Source organism: Chamaea fasciata, unplaced genomic scaffold, assembly GCF_029207755.1.
Source record: "Chamaea fasciata isolate MVZ Bird 193981 ecotype frontalis unplaced genomic scaffold, bChaFas1.0.hap1 SCAF_6, whole genome shotgun sequence".
In the NCBI taxonomy this organism is placed as follows: domain Eukaryota; kingdom Metazoa; phylum Chordata; class Aves; order Passeriformes; family Sylviidae; genus Chamaea; species Chamaea fasciata.
Genome location: NW_027094091.1, coordinates 1626009 through 1646433, shown reverse-complemented (window position 1 = coordinate 1646433; position 20425 = coordinate 1626009). Strand labels below are relative to the sequence as shown.

The following is a 20425-nucleotide window of genomic DNA, read 5'->3' as shown; positions in this document are numbered from 1 at the left end:
CCCTGTTCCCCGTGTCCCTGACTCCGGTTTTTGGCTCCCAGGGCGCCCAGATGAAGATGGAGCTGGCCAGCCTGGCCCCGCTGCAGGTGCCGCGGGTGGCCGTGGCGCGGGACCGGCCGGGCGAGGGGCTGCCCACGCAGAGCCTCTACCGCAAGACCACGCAGCTCCTGGAGACCCTCTACCAGCTCAGCGCCAACGCCAAGGTGGTGGACATGAGGCAGAGCAAATCCAGTAGGTCCTACATTAAATTCCTTGGGCTGGGGACGGGTTGTGGCGTCCCCGTGTTGTCCTCCTGCCCGCAGAGGGGTTGGCAGCGATGTCCCATCCACTGCGGGGTGGGATCCAGGGTGAGGGGTCTGCTCTGGCGGCACGGTTGGGGTGTCTGGGTTGAGGGGGACAGCCCTGTGTCCCCACAGAGCCCAGCCCTGTCCCCCTCAGGGCTGTTGGTGTGTTGGGGACGTGGCTCGGTGTTCAGGGGCTGAGCTGCTCTGGGGTGGCTCAGCCTGTCCCTGCTGGGGAGCCCCCAAACCCCTGAAACCCCCCTGGAACTAATCCAAGGAGGTCAAAATCCCCCTAAACCCACCCGGTACCAACCTGAGGAGATCAAACCTCCTGAAATCCCCCGGTACCGACCTGGGGAGACCAAACCCCCTGGTGCTGACCCAAGGGGGTCACAGCTGTGTCCCTGTCCCCACGGCTCATCCCTCCCTTCCCGTTTCCCGCAGCGAGGAGCTCGTCGGCGCGGCTGCTGGAGCAGACAGCCCGGCTCTGCGCCCTCAAGAACTCCATCGACGCCCTGAAGGTGAGGAAGGGTCTTCTCCGGGGTGGGGGACCTGGTGGCACCCCCAGCCCAGCCCTCCAGACCCCCAGGCTGAGGCTGGTGGCACCTGGTGGCAGTGAGGGGACAAGGTGCTGCCTGTTCCCGTCCTCCTCCCAAACCATTTGAGTTTGACCCCTCTGCCTTGTGACCTGGGTGGGCGAGGGGCTCTAGGGGGTGACGAGGGTCTCCATGGGGTGGGTTTTGGGGTGACCTTGCTGTGCCCCCCAGGACGACACGCTGAGGGAGATGGTTCAGCAGCAGCCGGGCGCCGGCGTCTCCACTACCTTCGGCACCTTCCCGTCCTCTTCCTTCCTGAAGGTGAGACCCCGATCCCGAGGGACCCCCAGCTCCAAGGGGCCCCAATCCTGAGGGACCCCAATCCCAAAGGAGTCCCCCAATCTCCAGGGACCCCCGTTCCTGAGGGAGCCCCGATTCCAAGAGACACCAGTCACAAAAATCCCTCATTCCTCAAGTCCCCCCATTTCCGAGGGACCCCAATCTCAAGGAACCCCCAATCCTGAGGGGACCCCAATCATAAGAATTTCCCATTCCCAAGGGGCCCAAATCAATCCCAAGGAGCTCCTGTTCCTGATCCCCAATTTCGAGGGACCCCTGCTCTGACAATCCCCCAATCCCGAGGGATCCCCCATTCCCAAGGGATCCGCCAGCACCCCGTGACCCACAACAGCCACCACATCCCGTGCCTTGGGGACACGGTGGCGGGGTGGGGACGCCCAGGAGAGCAGCGGGTGGCCCGGGGACACTGAGGGCGTGGCGCTGTCCCCGCAGGCCAAGCAGGAGCAGGCGCAGGGCCCGGCGCTGTGCGGGCGGGTGACGATCCCGTGCGCGCCGGGGCACGGCCAGGCCCACCGGGTGCTGCTCACCCCCGACCTGCTCCAGCACCTCCGCCAGCACTTCGTCGCCTGAGCCGCCCCCGAGGGACCCCGACCCCGCTGTCCCCACCCTCGGGACTCTCCGCTTCTCCCCCAGCCCGGCCCCACTCGCGGGTGGGAGCCGGAGCCGCTTCCCCCGGGGGGATCCGGGCCTCCCCCCGCGCTGCTCTCGGACACTACAGACCCCCCCCGGGACCCCCGCGGGGCCGGGGCTGCGGCCCGCCCGTGCTCCCGACATCCAATAAAACTTCCCTGGATGTGCTTCCTGCGCCTGGAGCTGGGCACCGCCGCGGGGACACCGCGGGGGACACGGGAGGGGACTGGGGGGACACGAGGGGCTCCGGGTGCGACACTGGGGAGCGTTAAAGGGGACCGGGGGGGGGGGGTCACAGGGAGTCCCGGGAAGGGACTGAGGACCCCGAGGGTCACAGAAAACCCCAGGATGGAAGCACGGGGACATTTGGGGATCCTGGGATGGCACCGGCAGCACCGGGAGACATTTGGGGGTCCCGGCTGGGACCAGGGGAACACTTGGAGGGCACTGACGGTCCCAGGAGGGGATCGGGAGGGCTCTGGGCGCCCCGGGAGGGGACACGGGGCCATTGGGGGGTCCCGGGATGGCACCGAGGGGACACTGGGGGTGCCGGGTCCCGCCACGTGCGGCCGCGCGCGCAGCGAACAGCGCGGGAAGGGGCGGGGCTGGGGCCGCGCGCTCAGCTCCCATTGGTCGGCGCGCAGGAAAAGGCGGAAAGAAACGCCCCCTCCCGGCTCTGATTGGCAGGAGCCGCCGAAGGGGCGGGGATCAGCCCCTCCGCTGCCTGATTGGCTGCGGGGCGGGCCCATGGAGGGTGGCCCGCGGTGATTGGCGGAGGGCGCGGCGCAGTGGGCGCTGACTGGTGGAGGGAGAAGGAGGCGGGGTTCCGGCGGGAACAAGCCGTCAGTTCCGGGCAGCGGCGGCGGCGGGGGCACCATGGTGAGTGCGGGACGGGCCCGGGCCGCATCCGCCGCCATCGGGAGTTGGGGGTGGTTCAGGGGCCCCCTCCGACCGCATCGGGCCGGGCCGGCACCCGGGGGAGGCCGGGGGAGCCGCATCGGGCCGGGCCGGGCGCTCCGGTGGGGCGGCGGGCGCGGGGATGGGCGGGAGCGCGGCCGGGGTGCCGCCCCCGGTGAGCGGAGCCCTCGGTGCCGCAGGTGCTGCTGCACGTGCTCTTCGAACATGCGGCCGGGTACGCGCTGTTCGCCGTGCGAGAGGTGGAGGAGATCGGCCTCCTGCTGCCGCAGGTACGGGAACCGGAACGGGGGAACCGGGGATCGGAGCGGGGGAAGGACGAGGACGGGCAGGGGACGCAGCGGGAACGGGGAGAGGGGAAAGGCCGGGAGGGGTCGGGGCACTCCGGGGCTCGTTCCCCGTGGTAACCGGAGCCCCCGCGCAGGTGGAGGAGAGCGTCCTCACGCTGGGCAAGTTCCACAACGTGGTGAAGCTCGTGGCGTTCTCGCCGTTCCGCTCGGCGCAGAGCGCGCTGGAGAACATGAACGCCGTGTCCGAGGGTGAGCGCGGGGCCGGGGCACCGGCACCCCCCGGGGGGCTCCCCGGGCCGCCCTGAGCCCTCCGTGTCCCGCAGGAGTCCTGCACGAGGACCTGCGGCTGCTGCTGGACACGGCGCTACCGCCCAAGAGGAAGAAGGTGGTGCTGGGGGTGGGCGATGTCAAGATGGGCGCGGCCGTGCTGGAGGAGCTGGGGGTGCAGTGCCAGACCGGCGGCGTGGTGGCCGAGCTCATGCGCGGTGAGTGGGGACAGAGGGGACGGGGGACATCTCGGTGGGGTCCTGGTTTGGTCAGGATTCGTCTGGGAGGGGCGAGGAGTGGCGGGGACGCGGTGGCATTGTTGTGAGGTGTGCCGTGGTGGCAGCTCAGTGTCCCCACGTGGTGAGCCCCGTGTCCCCGCAGGGATCCGGCTGCATTTCCCAGCCCTGGTCCGAGGCCTCACGGCGCAGTCGGCGGCCAAAGCCCAGCTGGGGCTGGGCCACAGCTACTCCCGGGCCAAGGTGAAGTTCAACGTGCACAGGGTGGACAACATGATCATCCAGTCCATCAGCCTGCTGGACCAGCTGGACAAGGACATCAACACCTTCTCCATGCGTGTCCGGTCAGTGGGGACAGATCTGGGGGGGGGGGTTAAAGGGTTTGGGGGTCTCCCCTCCCCATGCTTACCACAGGCAGCTGACACTGCTCCAGCCGCCTGTACAGACCGGGGAGGGACAGCAGCTCCCCAAGGGCCACTGGCCGGGCCACAGGGCCACGGCACGGACCGGGGGGGACATTTGGGAACGTGGTGGGGTGGCCTGGGGACGCACAGAGCCGTGGTGGGGCTCTGTGTCCCTGTGCTGGTGACCGTGTCCCTGTCCCCGCAGGGAGTGGTACGGATATCACTTCCCCGAGCTGATCAAGATCGTCCCCGAGAACTCCACGTACTGCCGGGTGGCCAAATTCATCGGGAACCGCCGGGAGCTGAGCGAGGAGAGCCTGGAGGGGCTGGAGGAGATCGTCATGGACAGCGCCAAGGCCCAGGCCATCCTGGAGGCCTCCCGCTCCTCCATGGGTGAGAGGGGCTCTGAGGGGCTCGGGGGGGGCCTGGCCGCGTGGTCAGTGCTGCCGCTCACCCCGTGCCGCCCCCAGGGATGGACATCTCCCCCCTGGACCTCATCAACATCGAGAGCTTCTCCCGCCGCGTCATCTCGCTGTCCGACTACCGCAAGGGGCTGCAGGAGTACCTGCGCTCCAAGATGAGCCAGGTGGCTCCCAGCCTGTCCGCCCTCATCGGGGAGGTGGTGAGTGTCCCCGGGGTCGTCCCCCGCCCCGTCACCTCCTCAGCCGCGGAGATGATGTCAGAGTGAATCTGTCAATCCACTGAGCTGTGCTGCTGATGCTTCCACTGCTGATCCCCGGCCCGTGGAGGGCTCTGTGTCCCCTCAGGGGTTTCAGTGCCACCTGTAACCCCCCCGTGCTGTCCCCTAGGTGGGCGCCCGCCTCATCTCTCACGCCGGCAGCCTGACCAACCTGGCCAAGTACCCGGCGTCCACGGTGCAGATCCTGGGCGCCGAGAAGGCGCTGTTCAGGTACCGCCGGGGAGTCGCGGTGATGGCAGACGCGGGCTCACGGCTGTGACTCTCCCGGGGCCGTGAGCAGCCGGCCCCAGTCTGAGCGGCCCCCGGAGCACGGCGGGCTGGGGAGGGGCTCTCCGTGGGTGGGGGCTGCGTTCAGGGGGGTGCTGACCACCGCCCCGGCCCCTCGCAGGGCGCTGAAGACGCGGGGGAACACCCCCAAGTACGGGCTCATCTTCCACTCCACCTTCATCGGGCGCGCGGCCGCCAAGAACAAGGGGCGGATCTCGCGCTACCTGGCCAACAAGTGCACCATCGCCTCGCGCATCGACTGCTTCTCAGGTGGGCTTGGGGGGCGCTCCTGGGGGGCTTCAGTGGGGCACAGACATGGCCAGAGTGGGCACCAGGGGGGATTCGGGGTCGCTCTGCAGTGATGGGAATATTTTTCGTCAACAGCATCTCACCCTGTGTGAATGGTGACTCCTCTGGGCTGAGCAGAGCACGGGGGGGGCTCTGGGAGGATTTGGGGGTGACTCGGGGGGGTTTGGGGGTGACTCTGGGGGGTTTGGGGGTGCAGGGTGAGTGCTGAGCCTCCCCCGTCCCCTCCCTGCAGAGGTCCCCACCAGTGTCTTCGGGGACAAGCTGCGGGAGCAGGTGGAGGAGCGCTTGGCCTTCTACGAGACCGGGGAGCCGCCCCGCAAGAACCTGGAGGTGATGAAGGAGGCCGTGGTGGAGGTGAGGAGGAGGAGGAGGGGATGCTGAGGGATGAAGAAGAGGGGTGAGGGAGAGATGGGGGAGGAGGTGGTGAGGTCTTGGGGGAGATAAAGATGGAGGTGAGGTGCTGGAAAGGTGAAGAAGGTGACTGAGGCGAGGTGCTGATGTGAAAATGGTGGAAGTGTTGGGGTGATGAAGATGATGGAGTTGAGGTCTTGAGGGAGATGAAGATGGCAGTAGCGAGGCACCAGGGGATGAAGGTTGTGAATGGGAGGTGGTGGGGGGCAGTGAAGGTGGTGGAGGTGATGAATGTGATGGTGAGGTGCTGGGAGCTCTGGGAGGCTGATGATGATGGTGAGGTGCTGGGGGATGAAGGTGATGATGGTGAGATGCTGTGGTGATGATGATACTGAGGCGCAGGGGATGAAGCCCAGGGCCCGTGTCGGAGGTGATGTCACTGTGCCATCCTGACCCGCTGTGGAGGCCAAAGACTGATTTAATGAGTCTGATCCGACCCGTGCCGGGTGTGGGGACAAACCCTGTCACCTGTCCCCTCGCTCACGTCCCCACGTGTGTCCCCAGGCCAGCGAGGTGGTGGCTGAGGTGAAGAGGAGGCAGGAGAAGAAGGAGAAGAAGAGGAAGAAGAGGGAGAAGCGGCGGCTGGAGGCCCTGGCAGCGGCCGCCGAGGAGCTGGCGGAGAACTCCCTGATGGAGACAGAGGTGAGGGGGATGAGGGTGGGACACTTGGGGGGCCTGGCCGTGTCCTGGATGCTCCTGGTGCCAGGGGGGTCCCTGTGCCCCTAAGGGATGGGTCAGAGCTGATGGGGGGCTCCCCACAGGACAACGACGTGGGGGCCAAGAAGAAGAAGAAAAAGAAGAAGCAGCAGCAGCCAGAGGAGTCAGAGCCTGAGGAGAACGGGGTGGAGGAAGAAGAGGAGGAGGAGGAGGAGCCACTGCCCAAGAAGAAAAGGAAAGTCGTGGCAGAGCCTGAGCAGGAGGAGGAGGAGGAAAAGAAGAAGAAGAAAAAGAAGAAGAAGAGGGCAGCAGCTCAGGACTCTGAGGAGGATTAGGAGCAGAGATCAGTGAGCACACGGACTGACAGACTGACGGACAGGCAGGAGCCAGGAGCGGCCACTCGCCCATTCCCGTGGTGGCCCCAGCTCCGTCCCGTGGCACTGTGGCCACTCGGAACCTGTCACAGCCCCTCGTGGCCGGGGCGAGCCCCTCTGGCCGCCAGCAGCCCCTGGACTGTGCCTTACACAGTGGAACTTCCAACCCCGTGTCCCCTTCCCCGGGGACCCTGGGCTGCGCGGGGCTGTCCCCAAGCCCTGTCCCTTGGGGACCCTGGGCTGTCCCCAAGCCGCGTCCCCTGTGCAGCGCAGGGGGCCCGGCCCCGCTCGCGGTGCCCAAACCCCAATAAAGGGCTGAGGTTGTTGCTGATCCCTCCTGTCCTGCTCTGTGGCAGGGGGTGCCCAGGCTGTCCCCAAAGGGGTCACCCTGTCACCGAGGGACACCGACACGGTCACGCCTGAGGCCGCTTTATTGGAGTCAGCGGGGCCGAGGTCACTGCACCTCCAGGGCGTCTATGACCGCCTCGGTGAATTCCATGGAGGTGGAGTAGCCCCCCATGTCCGCCGTGCGCACCTGCAAGGAGACGGGAGGTTAGGGACAAACGGGGACCAGGGACAGCGCCGTCCCCTGACCCCAGTGCCGTGGGGCCGAGCTCCCTGGAGCCCTGTGCGCCCCTAAAACCATCCCTGTGCCCCCACGAGTCCAGTCTGGGCTCTGGTTCCAGCGTTGCCCCCCCAGTTCAGCCCCGGAGGGAAGCGTTGGACCCTTTATTAGCAAAGCAGGAGTACAGAGCACGACGCGGTGACACCGCCCCGGGGTGGCACCAGGCCCGGCCCCGCGGGGTTGTGGGGTCAGCTCCCAGGTGTGGCTCAGAGCCAGGTAATCCCCCAATTCCCGTGGATTGGGGGGCACAGAGTGCGGCCCCTCCCCGCCCTGTCCCAAATCCGGAGTGTTTCCAAGGTCACCCCGTGCCGGGATTGTCCCTGCACGGGGACCCTGTGCCAGCAGCTGCCAAGGGGGAGCAGGGTGGGGATGGCACCCTGGTTATTGCTGAAAGCTGGATGGGATGGCTCCCATGGGAATGGGGGCACGGGGATCCCACAGTCACACTGGTCCCACAGTCAGAGGGATCCCATGGGAACTTGGGATCCCACAATCCTATTGGTCCACCAGTCACAAGAAGCCCACAGGAATGGGGTCCCAAAGTCCTTTCTTGCATGGATCCTACAGGAATGTTTCTCCATTAACAGGCATCCATCCCGTGGGAATGGGGGTCCCAAAGCCATGCTGGGTGGTCCCAATGTCCCCATGAGCTGCCGATGAGTTTGGGGCGCTGCCCCATCCCCCCCCAAACCACCCCAGTGAACCCCAAAATCCACACTGGCCGCCTCCATGGAGTGATCCCTGCTGGGGGATGGGGTAAAGGATTCCTGGGGGGCTCTGGGGGGGCAGGGAGGGGGCCTGGGGGGGCTGCCGGGGGTCCTAAGCCCCATAGTGGGGGTGCAGGTTGTCAATGACGGACTTGACGAAGTCGGAAGTGGTGGAGTAACCGCCCAGGTCCCGAGTCCGGACCTGCAAATCCAACACAGGGAGGGGAGAAATGGGAGAGAGGAGCTGGTGAACGGAGGGGATCGCTGGGAGAGGGACAGGAGAGAGACACAGGAGACCCTCCGCAGCCCTGCCAGGACCTGGCGTGGAGATGGGGACATGGAAAAGTTCCCTGAGAGCCCTGCCGGGACCTGGGATGGAAACGGGGCTGTGGAACATCCCTGAGAGCCCTGCCAGGACCCAAACAGGGACAGGGCCATGGAAGATCCCCCAGCCCTGCCACAAGTCCCTCCCTCGCCAGGACACGACCACAGGGGCTGGACACAGCTGTGGGGCCGGGATTGTAGCTGGAGAGAGAGGAGAGGAGCCAGAATTCCAGTTGGGAAAAGGAGAGGAGCCAGAATTCCAGCTGTGCAGAGGAGAAAAGCCAGAAAGGTGACACCAGCCCTACCCATTTTCCCCACACTCACTTTTCCACCTTTGATCACCTTCTTCACCGCGTCCGAGATCATGTTGGAGTGGTATTCCAGGCTGGAAAAGAGGCGGAAACAGGGAGTCAACCCCTCAGAAACCCCAAAAAACCCACCCCCCCCTTTAGATCCCGGCACGTACTTGAGGTGCCTCAGCATGTTGGAGGCGGAGAGCAGCATGGCCGTGGGGTTGGCGATGTTCCTGCCCACGGCCTGGGCGAAGGGGTGCCGGGCTCCCTGTGAGGGGACAACAGGGCACGGTGACACGGTGACAGTCCCCATGTCACACAGTCACGGAGTGTGTAGGTTGGAAGAGACCTTCAAGATCCATCGAGTCCAACCCAGCCCCGACACCTCAACTAAACCATGGCACTGAGTGCCACATCCAGTCTTGTCTTAAACACCTCCAGGGATGGTGACTCCACCACCTCCCCGGCAGACCATTCCAGGATTTAATCACTCTTTCCGCGGAAAAACTTCTTCCTGATCTCCAACCTAAATTTCCCTTGGTGCGGCCTGAGGCTGTGTCCTCTCTTTGTTCTGTCAGTGCTGCCTGGAGAGAGAGACCGACCCCCAGCTGTCTACAGCCACCTTTAGGGAGTTGTAGAGAGTGATCAGGTCACCTCTGAGTCTCCTTTTCTCCAGGATAAACAACCCCAGCTCCCTCAGCCATTCCTCACAGGGTTTGTGTTCCAAGCTCCTCACCGGCCTCGTGGCCTCCTCTGGACATGCTCAAGTGTCTCAATGTCCTTCCTAAACTGGACACAGCACTCAAAGTCCTTCCTAAACTCAACAACACTCAAGGTGTGTCACCCTGCCAGCCTTGGCAATCACCCCGCGTGCGTTGGAACCCCGGAGGCTGGAAATCTCAGGCTCTCTGAGCTGAGGGGTGCTGATCCTCGGGCAGGCATCTCATTTGACTCGAGGCCTTGGAACAGACTCCCGAAATTGTGTGCTAGCACAGGGATGTGGGTGTGTAGTTGCAATGGTGGTGTGTGATCTCAGTTTGGGGTTTTGGTACACAGCAGTGTGTGTAGGACAAGATGGAAGATTCAAGGTGATGTCTGTTCTTCACGGATCTGAGCGGCTTTCTGCAACTGACTAAAAGATGTCTGCACTGCGAACACCGAATAGTTCAAAATGGGTCAAAACCATAAATAATGTGTCACTTCAGTATTGAGTAACGATCTCTTAAACAGCCTTGGCGAAAGCCAGAGACGCTCCGTTTTGTCTCGTTCCTCCAACCGCCAAGCTGCAGCTCAAGCTGGAAATACAGTAATTAAAGAAGATACAATAAACTGTCGCCCTGATCCTTTTCAGCCTCCTGACGTTTGCATTTTCCCCCTGGAGTTTCTCACGGCTTTTCCCGTCAACCAAAGTCACGTTTTGGTACAAAACCGGATCCCGCATTTCCCGTGGCTCTCACCCTGACCTGGGGCCGAGATAAACCTTCCCGCGTCATCCATCCTGAGATGAAGCAGGTCAAACTGCGCTCCCAGTGGATTGGGAAGGGCCCGGGGTGCTGCTCACCAGCTCGAAGACGGCGTACTCGGCGCTGTAGCTCTCGCCCGGCACGACGCCGGCGCCGCCCACCAGCCCGGCCGCCAGGTTGTCCACGATGTTCCCGTACAGGTTGGGCATCACCAGCACGTCGAACTGGTAGGGGTTCTGCACCAGCTGGGAATGAATAATGGGAATGATTAATGGGAATGATTAATGGGAATGATTAATGGGAATGATTAATGGGAATGATGGGGAGGGCTGGAGCACTGGGGGGAAGGTCAGCCCCAGCCCAGGACAGGGGTGGCGGGGATGGGTGAGCTCCGAGGTGAGCCCAGATCCAAACTGCGCTTGGCACGACTGCCTGGAGCGGCAGTGATGGGACTGGGGGAGGTTTTTAGGGATGTGAAAGGGAGTTTTGAGGGATATGAAGGAGTTATTAGGGATTAAAAGGACTTTTTAGGGATATGAAGGAGTTATTAGGGATTAGAGGACTTTTTAGGGATATGAAGGAGTTTTTTAGGGATATACAGGGGATGTGAAGGGGAGGGTTTTGGGATGTAAAGGATGTTTTAGGGATATAAAGGGAGTTCTTAGGGATGTGAAGGAGAGTTTTAGGGATATAAAGGAGAGTTTTTGGGGACAAAAAGGAGTTTTTATGGATACAGAGGGAGGTTTTAGGGATATACAGGGGAGGTTTTAGGGATAAAAAGGACTTTTTAGGGATATACAGGGGAGTTTTTAGGGATATAAACTAGTTGTTAGGAATAAAAAGGACTTTTTAGGGATATATAAGGGATTTTTAGGGACATAAAGGAGTTTTAGGAATGTAAAGGGGAGTTTTTAGGGATGTGAAGGGGAGGTTTTAGGGATATAAAGGAGTTTTTAGGGATATAAAGAGGAGGTTTTAGGGATACAGAGTTTTTAGGGACACACAGGGGAGTTTTTAGGAATGTGAAGGGGAGGTATTAGGGATGTGAAGGGGAGTTTAGGGATAAAAAGGAGTTTTAGGAATATAAAGGGAGTTTTTCAGGATATACAGGGGAGTTTTTAGGGATATAGAAAGGACTTTTTAGGGATTAAATGGAGTTTATAGGGATATAAAAAGGACTTTTTAGGGATTAAATGGAGTTTTTAGGGATATAAAGGGAGGTTTTAGGGATGTACAGGGGAGTTTTTATGGATATGAACACGCCCAGCCCCAGGGAGGCTGCAGGAACACAGATGTGCATCACCTAACCCCCCTGGATTCCCACAGGGAGCAGCACTGGGATGGCCCCGGAGCCACAGGTGAGCCAGAGGTGGGAATGTTGGGAATGCTGGGAATATTGGGAATGCTGGGGGGTCTTCTGCCTGGCACAGGGACAACCCTGGGGTCAGGTGGGCTCGGTGTGTCCAGGCTTGGAGGTTCCATCTCCTCAGGGAGCAGCAGCAGGGGGGATGGGGGAGTGACCAGGGATGGGGACACACCCATGGGTGTGGCCCGAAGGGGCGTGGCCAGCCCGAGGGCGTGGTCCGAAGGGGCGTGGCCCACCTGCATGCAGCAGTTGTCGATGATCATGGTGTCGAATTTGATCTTGGGGTAGAGCTCGGCCACCTCCTTGCAGCACTGCAGGAACAGCCCGTCGCCGAGCTTCCTGCCACGGGGAACACCGGGAGGGGTCAGGGCAGAGCAGGGAAATCCCAAAAGCTTTTCCTGCTTTTCCCCCCCTCCTCTCCCCACCCGGGGATTTGTCCCAGGGGAAACACGGGGTGGGAGGTGCAGGAGGAGCTCTCCAGGTGCTCCCACCAGCAGGGCTGATTCCAGAGCTTTGGGATTTTTCCTGCAGGGATGACCCCGAGCCAATGATCCCACAACGCACGGGGTGAGGTGACAGGGTTGTTACGGAGGTGCTGCACTGGGAATGGCTGGTTAATCAATAAATCACGAATTGATCAATAAATCTGATCAGCAGCAGCTCCAGAGTCAGGGATTCCAGAGGCAGCGAAAAGCCCCAGTTCCTGGGAAATCCTGGTGTCCCTCACCCACAGCAGGATCACAGAACTATGGCATAGTCTGGGTGGGGAGGGACCTTGAAGTTTATTGATTCCATGAGCAGGGACAGCTCCCACCATCCCAGGCGGATCCAAATCCATCCAACCCGGCCTTGGACACCCCCAGGGATCCAGGGGCAGCCCCAGGAAATCTGGGAATTCCAGCCCAGGCAGGAATTGCTGCCCAAGATCCCAGCCCAATGTCCCCTTTCCCAGTGGGAAGCCATTCCCTGTGTCCTGTCCCTCCAGGCCTTGGCCCCAGCCCCTCTCCAGCTCTCCCGGAGCCCCTTTGGGGACTCTGAGCAGTCCCTGGATTTTTCCCTTCTCCATGTGACCATTCCCAGCTCTCCCATCACCCCTGACCTCACCCCCCATCCCTAAACTTCCAAAACATCCCAAACTCTGGTACTTTTGGGGGTGGGAACGACCCTTTTCCGGAATAAGGCAGTCATGAACATCCCATCCCAGCCAGGAATTCCTCCCCAACATCCCACCCCAAATCTCTCTTTTTTTCCACCTCGAAGGGGAAATCCTGGAGCCCCCGTGTGACCCTGAGGTGACGGTGGCACTCACATGATGTTGGCCTTGTGCACGGCTGTCACCTTGGCCCGGCCCTTCTTGGTGGCGTAGTCGAAGGCGAACTTGGCGATGCGCTGGGACTTGGCCCTGGTGATGATCTTGAGGCACTCGATCACCCCCTTGGCACTCTGGGGACACACACGGGGGTGACACCCAGGCCAGGCCACCCCAGAGTGTCCCTGACACCCCTGCCCTGCCTTGGGCTCCCTCTGCTTCCCAGCAGAATTCCGTTTATTATGTTAAACGTGCTATGGTGTGTGTTACTCTCACACGGGTTTGTATTATCATCATCGTTATTTTTTTATATTAAATATTTCTTATCGTTGTTTTTTCAATTAAATATTCCTTATCATTATGATTCTGTCCCTATTACCAAATATTTCTTATCATCACCTTTTAATGCCAATTATTAAATTGTTCTTAGCGTGGTCACCATTTTGTTTCCATTATTAAATTGCTCTTATCCTCGTGACCATTTCGTGTCAATTATTAAATTGTTCTTATCATCACAACTATGTTCCAATTACTAAATACTTCTTATCAACATTCTGTTTCAATTATTAAATTGTCCTTATTATCACCCCCTTTTAATGTCAATTATTAAACTCCTCTTATCATCACAATTTTGTTCCAATTACTAAATATTTCTTGTCACCACCTTTGTATATCCATTATTAAATTGTTCTTACCGTGGTCACCATTTTGTTTCAATTATTAAATTGTTCTTATCACCACCTTTTCATGTCAATTATTAAATTGTTTCTTATCTCAACCCAGGTTTGCCTTTTCTTTCCAATTCTCCTCCCCACTGGGAAGTGGGAGGGAGGTGTCTCCATTCCTGGCCAGGGTTAACCCAGGATAAGATCCCTGTGCCAGGAATTATCCATTATCCAGGTATTGTCCCCCCTGCGGCCTCCCTGGGGGCTGGGAGTGTTCCTATCCCATAATAATCCCCCAATTCCACTGCTCCAGGCAGCTCCAGGCTGTGCTGAGCAGGGAATCAGGGAATGGGGTGGGTTGGAGAGACCTCAGAGCTCATCCCATCCCACCCAGGGACAGCTCCCGCCAGCCCAGGTGGATCCATGTCCATCCAGCCTGGCCTTGGGCATTCCCAGGGATCCAGGGGCAGCCCCAGCAAATCTGGGAATTCCAGCCCAGCCAGGAATTCCTGCCCAATATTCCACAAAAATCTCCCCTTTCCCAGTGGGAAGCCATTCCCTGTGTCCTGTCCCTCCAGGCCTTGGCCCCAGCCCCTCTCCAGCTCTTCTGGAGCCCCTTTGGGGACTCTGAGCATTCCCTGGATTTTTTCCTTCTCCAGGGGAACATTCCCAGCTCTCCCAGAGCAAAAGAGCTCCAGAATCTTGGAATGGTTTGGCTTGGAAAGGACCTTAAATCCCATCCCATTCCACTTCTTCCATGGACAGGGAGAGCTCCCACCATCCCAGCTGGACCCAACCCGGCCTTGGACACCGCCAGTGATCCAGGGGCAGCCCCAGCAAATCTGGGAATTCCAGCCCAGGCAGGAATTGCTGCCCAAGATCCCAGCCCAGTGTCCCCTTTCCCAGTGGGAAGCCATTCCCCGTGTCCTGTCCCTCCCCTGGAGCCAGGATTCCCGGGATTTTCCCTTCTCCAGGATTCCCAGCTGGCACCTCGTGCTCCAGGGAGCTGTACTCGCCCTCGGTCTGCTCCCGGATGATCACCAGGTCCAGGTTGTTGTGCCGGGTCTGGTAGCCCGGGAGGCTCTTGACGTGCACCACGTTGGCAAACAGGTCCAGCTTCCTCCTGGGGGACACGGGGACAGCGTCAGCCTGTCCCCTCTGGGGGTGGGGGACACCCCTGGGGACACCCAGGTGAGCAGGGACAGCTCCCGGCCATGGACGGTCCCTCAGGAGTTTGGTTCTCCCAGTAACTCATTAATTATTAATTAATGGGGTTTTCCATGTGACAGGTTCCGGGGGGCCACCTCATCATCTCCAGAACTTCCAGGGAAGAAGGATCAATCAAACAGGATCAGCTCCTGGTCATGGATCATCCCTCAGGAGTTTTGCTTCCCAAACACTCGTTAGTTATTAATTATTAATTAATGAGGTTTTCTCATTGACAAGCACTGAGGGTCACACCACCATCTCCAGAATTCCCAGGGAAGAAAGGATCAGTCACCTTGGGGACATCCCGGCCGTGGCTGGTCCCTCAGGAGTTTACCTCCCAATAACTCATTAAGTAATACTGAGTTATTAGTTAATTAATCATGAGTTAGTAATTGAGTGTTCCCTGCCAGCCCCAGGGGACACAGCTGGGGTCACCCCCAGTGCAGGACCCCACGGTGAGCAGGGACAGCTCCCAATGGCCCCTCCGAGGTTTTGGCTCCCAGCCTCATTTTCCTCCCCTCCCCCAAATTCATTAACGATTAATTAATTAACCTGAGCCTCATGTCGTAGGACGCCAGGTCTCCCTTGTGGGACATCTCCATGGGAGTGTGGATCTTCCCTGCAGGACAAGGAGCGGGGTGAGGATTTGGGGGAATTGCCCCAAAATCCCAGAAAACCTCCCCGGGGACAAATCCCAGCCCAGGGTCCCCAGCGCAGGGGGAGGACAAGGCCAAGGCCACTCAAAAATGGGGTTTTATACTAATAAATGTTGAATAGAATGTTATATATTAAAAATATTTATTTCTAGTCATAATTTTCTTATATAATATATAATTTTTCTTAATATGTATTAATTAAACGATCTCTTAAATTAAACCTATTTTACCTTTTTCTCCCCCTGGAAAAAAAAAATTAAAGACTAAAACCAGTCTGCTAAATTTAAATAAAATGAAATTGAAATAAGATAAAATTGAAATAAAGTGAAATTGAAATAAATAAATTGAAATAAAATTGAAATAAAATGGAATTGAAATAAAATAGAATTTCAATAAAATAAAACTGAAATAAATACATTGAAATCAAATTTCAATAAAATAAAATTGAAATAAAATACAATTGAAATAAAGTGAAATTGAAGTAAAATAAAATCAAATTTCAATAAAATAAAATTGAAATAAAATACAATTGAAATAAAATACAATTGAAATAAATGTCAATAAATAAAACTGAAACAAAATGGAAGTGAAATAAAATAAAACTGAAACAAAATAAAATTTCAATAAAATAAAACTGAAATAAATAAATTTCAATAAAATCAAATTTCAATAAAACAAAATTGAAATAAAATAAAACTGAAATAAAATCAAATTGAAATAAATTTCAATACAATAAAACTGAAACAAAATGGAAGTGAAATAAAATAAAACTGAAACAAAATCAAATTTCAATACAATAAAACTGAAATAAATAAATTTCAATAAAATCAAATTTCAATAAAATAAAATTGAAATAAAATACAATTGAAAGAAAGTGAAATTGAAGTAAAATAAATTTCAATACAATAAAACTGAAATAAATTGAAATAAAATAAAATTTGAATAAAATAAAATTGAAATAAAATACAATTGAAATAAAGTGAAATTGAAATAAATGGCAATAAAATAAAATTTGAATAAAATAAAATTGAAATAAAATACAATTGAAATAAATAAATTTAAATAAAATAAAATTGAAGCAAAATCGAATTGAAATAAAATAAAACTGAAATAAATAAATAAATCGAAATAAAATAAAATTTGAATAAAATAAAATTGAAATAAAACACAATTGAAATAAAGTGAAATTGAAGTAAAATAAAATAAATTTGAAATAAAATGAAACTGAAATAAAATGAAGCTGAAATAAAATAAAATACAATTGAAATGAAATAAATTTCAATAAATTAAAATTGAAACAAAATCAAATCTCAATAAATAAATAAATTTCAATAAAATAAGATTTCAATAAAATAAAACTTCGATAAAATAAAACCTCAATGAAATCCAACTTCACCAACTAAACTGAAATCAACTCAAAGGCAGGAGCTCACCGATGAGGGCCACCTTGCTCTCCTTCATGGAGTCCACCACGCGGTCCAGCTTCTCCTCGGACGCCGTGTTCTGCACCTCGCTCAGGTGGTGCTCGTCAAAGATCACGGGGACATTGCCCGCCTGCCACGGGGACAGGGCCACCCGCGGTCACCTGGGAGCCACGGGGACACCGCACAGGGGACACCACGGTGGGGACAGCGCACAGGGGACAGCACAGAGGGGACAGCGCACAGGGGACACCAGAGTGGGGACACCAGAGTGGGGACACCACAGCCGGGATGGCACAGAGGGGACACCACAGACACCTCAGTGGGGACACAGAGCTCTGGGACAGCCAGGGAGTGCTCGGGGACAGGAGGGGACAGAGATCACTGGGGACTGGGGTCACTGGGGACTGGGGTCATCGGGGTCATTGGGAATCGGGGTCACTGGGAATAGGGGACTGGGGTCATTGGGGACTGGGGTCAGTGGAAACTGGGGTCATTGGGGACTGGGGTCAGTGGGGACTGGGGTCACTGGGAATAGGGGACTGGGGTCATTGGGGACTGGGGTCATTCGGGACTGGGGTCATTGGGAATTGGGGTCATTGGGGACTTGGGTCATTGGGAATTGGGGTCACTGAGAACTGGGGTCACATCGGTGCCACTGGAACACAGGACATTCCAGTGACAGTGCCATTGTCACTGGAACAGTGACACTGATGGGATCGTGGAATGGTTCCCTCGGGAAAACCCTCTGAGGTCCCCTCAGCACAGGCCAGGCCACCACCTGGGATGTCCCCAAGTGCCACATCACAGCAGGGCCGGGAAATCCCTCTGGGCATGGGGACTCACCCTCTGCCCGTGGGGAGCAGCACTGGGGACAGAGGGCACAGGGACACTCAGGGACACACAGGGACACTCAGGGCCAGCTGCTGCTGGTGTCCCCTGGATGTGGCCGTACCTTGAAGACCTCCTTGACGGCGTGCATGAGTTCGGGGCCCACGCCGTCCCCCGGCAGCATTGTCACCTGGAATGTCCCCTCGGCCTTGTGGGACTGCGGGGACACAGCGGGGTCACCCCAAACCCAGCCCCAAACCCTGAGCAACGTCACAACACAGGGACAGGGACATCTCGGAGCTGTGGGGTCACGGAATGTTTGGGTTGGAGCGCCAAGGCCACCTCTGAGTGTGTCCCCAAGTGCCACATCCCCGGGGCTGGGAAACCCCTGCAGGGATGGGGACACTCCACCCTGTCCTGGCCAGCTCTTCCCAGGAGGAAAATTCCCAATATCCAACCCAAACCTGCCCTGGCGCAGCTTGAGGCCATGTCCCTTTGTGCTGTCCCTTGTCCCCAAGTGTCCCCTCCTGTCAGGGTCCTCCCTGATCCCCCTTTTCTCCAGGCTTTTCCTCCACAACCTTCCCCAAATCCATTCTTTTCCCTGGACACGCTCCAGCCCCTCCCACTCTTGTCCTGAGAGGCCCAAAGCCAGGCCAGGATCGAGATGTCCCCTCCTGCCCCTGTCCTGAGGCCACCCCGGGGGTGACACCAGCCCTGAGCACACCCGACACCCCCGAGAGCCCTTCTCCTCACTCAGCACTTCCAGAAATAACCTCTCCCTCTGAACTCTCAGAGGAATTCCCGCCAGCTCCCGGATTCCCTCACTCCTGCTCCCTCAGGATCCCACGGAGTTTTGCCAAACTCCATTTCATTCCTGGCACGTTCCGCACGTCCCCTTTCCCCCCTTCCCATTCCAACACTCTCCACTGATCCCACTCTCCCGAGGCCAAAATTCCACAGGCACAGGGAATTTCTCCCAGCCACGCCAGGGAAAACTCTGGAATCCCAGCGGGAGCAGGGAAAGGGAAAGGCGAGCTGAGAGTCACCAATCTGGGAGCTTTAAATACCCCGGAATGGAATTTCCAAGGCACAACCCGAGGCTTCTGAGCAGGGATTAAATATCAGCAGGGAAGGGCAGGGCTCAAGGTCAGGCACACACTCGGGGCTGAGCTCTTCCCTCTGGAAATTTCCCAAGGAATTAGGGAATTTTCTGACTGGGAAAAGCCTCAGAGATCCCCCCGCAGCACTGCCAGGGCCACCACTGAGCGTGTCCCCAAGTGCCACAACCCCCCCAACAACGGGGACTCCACCTTCCCATGAATCCCAAAATCCCACCCAAACCTCCCCTGGCACAACTCGAGGCCGTTTCCCCTCATCCTTTCCCTTGTTTTCCTGCCAGGGAGTTTCCAGACCCCTTTTTCCCCCCCAAAAAACCCCCCTCAGCCCCTGCTCACCTTGGCCTGGGCTTGCTGCAGGAGGGCGGCCGAGCTGCCCAGCCCCCGCCAGGCCCCGAGGCTCTGGGCACGCAGGAGGCCCTGGAGGGGCCGGGGTTGGGGGGTTCAGAGGTCACAAAGCCCCGTCAGGGGGTGTCCCCCGCCCCCCAAAATCCTCCCAGAGCAAAGTGACCCCGGAGCGTCACCCCGCCAAAACGAGCCGCCACATAAACCCAGACTGAACATCCCAGCCCGGCACTGATCTCACAGTCTGCCCCAGGCTGAGCCCCCAGACCCAAAATGAGTCCCCAGACCCCGTCTGACTCCGCCCGGCCCTCACCGACCCCTCCCGGCCCTCACCGACCCCTCCCGGCCCTCACCGACCCCTCCCGGCCCTCACCGACCCTTCCCGGCCCTCATCGACCCCTCCCGGCCCTCAGTGACCACTCCCGGCCCTCACCGACCCCTCCCGGCCCTCAGTGACCCCTCCCCGCCCTCACCGACCCCTCCCGGCCCTCACCGACCCCTCCCGGCCCTCACCGACCCTTCCCGGCCCTCAGAGACCCCTCCCGGCCCTCAGTGACCCTTCCCCGCCCTCACCGACCCCTCCCGGCCCTCAGTGACCCCTCCCCGCCCTCACCGACCCCTCCCGGCCCTCACCGACCCTTCCCGGCCCTCAGAGACCCCTCCCGGCCCTCACCGACCCCTCCCGGCTCTCAGACCCCGTCTGACCCCTCCCCGACCCTCCTAAGCCGATGTCCCACCCCCAGAGCGATCTCCCGCCTCATCCCGTCCCCTCAGCCCCCACCGCTGAGCCCGTTCTCCCCTCAGCGCCCCTTGTCCCGGTGCCCCCTCACCGCCGCCGCCGCCCGTCCTGCGCTGAGCGCCGCCATCTTTACGGGCCCACAATGCACCGCGGTCTCGGCGAGGCGCGGGTCACGTGACGACAAAGGGGCGGGGCCTCGCCGGGCCTGCGGCGCCCCCTGCCGGACGAGCGAGACAGCGCGGGGAGCGGACCCCCCCCAATGTCCCCAAAGGGACTCCCAATGTCCTCCCCAATGTCCCCCAAGGGACCCCCCAGTGTCCCCCCAGGGACCCCCCAAATATCCCTCCAGGGACTCCCCGATATCCTCGCAGGAATCCCCCCAAAGTGCCCCAAGGGACTCCCAATGTCCTCCCTCCAGGGACCCCCCAATGTCCCCTCAAGGACCTCCCAATGTTCCCCCCAATGTCCCCCCAGAGACCCCCCCATGTCCCCTCAGGGACCCCCCAATATCCCCCCAGGGCCCCCTCAATGTCCCCCCCTGCAGGGACCCTCCAGTGTCCCCTCAGGGGCCCCCTAATGTCCCCTTTGATGTCCTCCCAGGAACACCCCCCAAGGTCCCCAAGGGACCGCCCAATGTCCCCAAGGACCTCCCCAAGTCCCCAAGGGACCCCCAAGGTCCTCCCAAATCACCCTTGGGGTCACCCTTCCCTGTGTGTCCCC

At 58.3% G+C, this 20425-nt stretch overlaps 3 protein-coding genes and 2 non-coding genes across 12 annotated transcripts in view; 4 read left to right on the top strand and 1 right to left on the bottom strand.

Annotated features, from left to right (window-relative positions):
- Window positions 1–1975, top strand: part of DCTN1 (dynactin subunit 1) — a 49923-nt gene extending 47948 nt beyond the window's left edge. For all 7 annotated transcript variants that reach the window (XM_066185145.1, XM_066185144.1, XM_066185143.1 and 4 more), the window contains 4 exons: window positions 42–231; window positions 726–802; window positions 1049–1138; window positions 1610–1975. In XM_066185145.1, coding sequence (XP_066041242.1) covers window positions 42–231; window positions 726–802; window positions 1049–1138; window positions 1610–1747 — 495 coding nt within the window. In that variant the 3' untranslated portion in view covers window positions 1748–1975. The remainder of the gene's footprint in view (window positions 1–41; window positions 232–725; window positions 803–1048; window positions 1139–1609) is intronic.
- Window positions 1976–2668: 693 nt separating this feature from the next.
- On the top strand, window positions 2669–6968 carry NOP56 (NOP56 ribonucleoprotein). Its single transcript, XM_066185168.1, has 12 exons — window positions 2669–2686; window positions 2905–2994; window positions 3147–3261; window positions 3336–3497; window positions 3661–3859; window positions 4125–4312; window positions 4390–4541; window positions 4729–4829; window positions 5008–5156; window positions 5428–5549; window positions 6111–6248; window positions 6368–6968. Exons 1-12 carry the CDS (start codon window positions 2684–2686, stop codon window positions 6596–6598), a joined length of 1650 nt encoding a protein of 549 aa, XP_066041265.1. The 5' UTR covers window positions 2669–2683; the 3' UTR covers window positions 6599–6968.
- Window positions 5240–5312, top strand: LOC136291559 (small nucleolar RNA SNORD56). Its single transcript, XR_010721623.1, has one exon. It is a non-coding gene; the product is annotated as a small nucleolar RNA SNORD56 (small nucleolar RNA).
- Window positions 5972–6040, top strand: LOC136291568 (small nucleolar RNA SNORD57). Its single transcript, XR_010721632.1, has one exon. It is a non-coding gene; the product is annotated as a small nucleolar RNA SNORD57 (small nucleolar RNA).
- A 77-nt stretch (window positions 6969–7045) lies between the features above and the next one.
- Window positions 7046–19878, bottom strand: IDH3B (isocitrate dehydrogenase (NAD(+)) 3 non-catalytic subunit beta). Of its 2 annotated transcripts, none has more exons than XM_066185172.1 (12): window positions 19797–19878; window positions 18961–19041; window positions 17631–17723; window positions 16688–16808; window positions 15151–15217; window positions 14380–14512; window positions 12725–12858; window positions 11652–11754; window positions 10148–10294; window positions 8760–8854; window positions 8618–8678; window positions 7046–7172 (listed from the first exon to the last, which is right to left on the bottom strand). In XM_066185172.1, the coding sequence occupies exons 1-12, from the start codon at window positions 19830–19832 to the stop codon at window positions 7092–7094; spliced, it is 1152 nt and encodes a 383-aa protein (XP_066041269.1). In that variant the 5' UTR covers window positions 19833–19878; the 3' UTR covers window positions 7046–7091. The 2 variants fall into 2 exon arrangements, with proteins under 2 accessions (XP_066041269.1, XP_066041268.1); XM_066185171.1 differs by lacking the exon at window positions 7046–7172 and adding an exon at window positions 7353–8171.
- Between the last annotated feature and the right edge of the window lie 547 nt (window positions 19879–20425).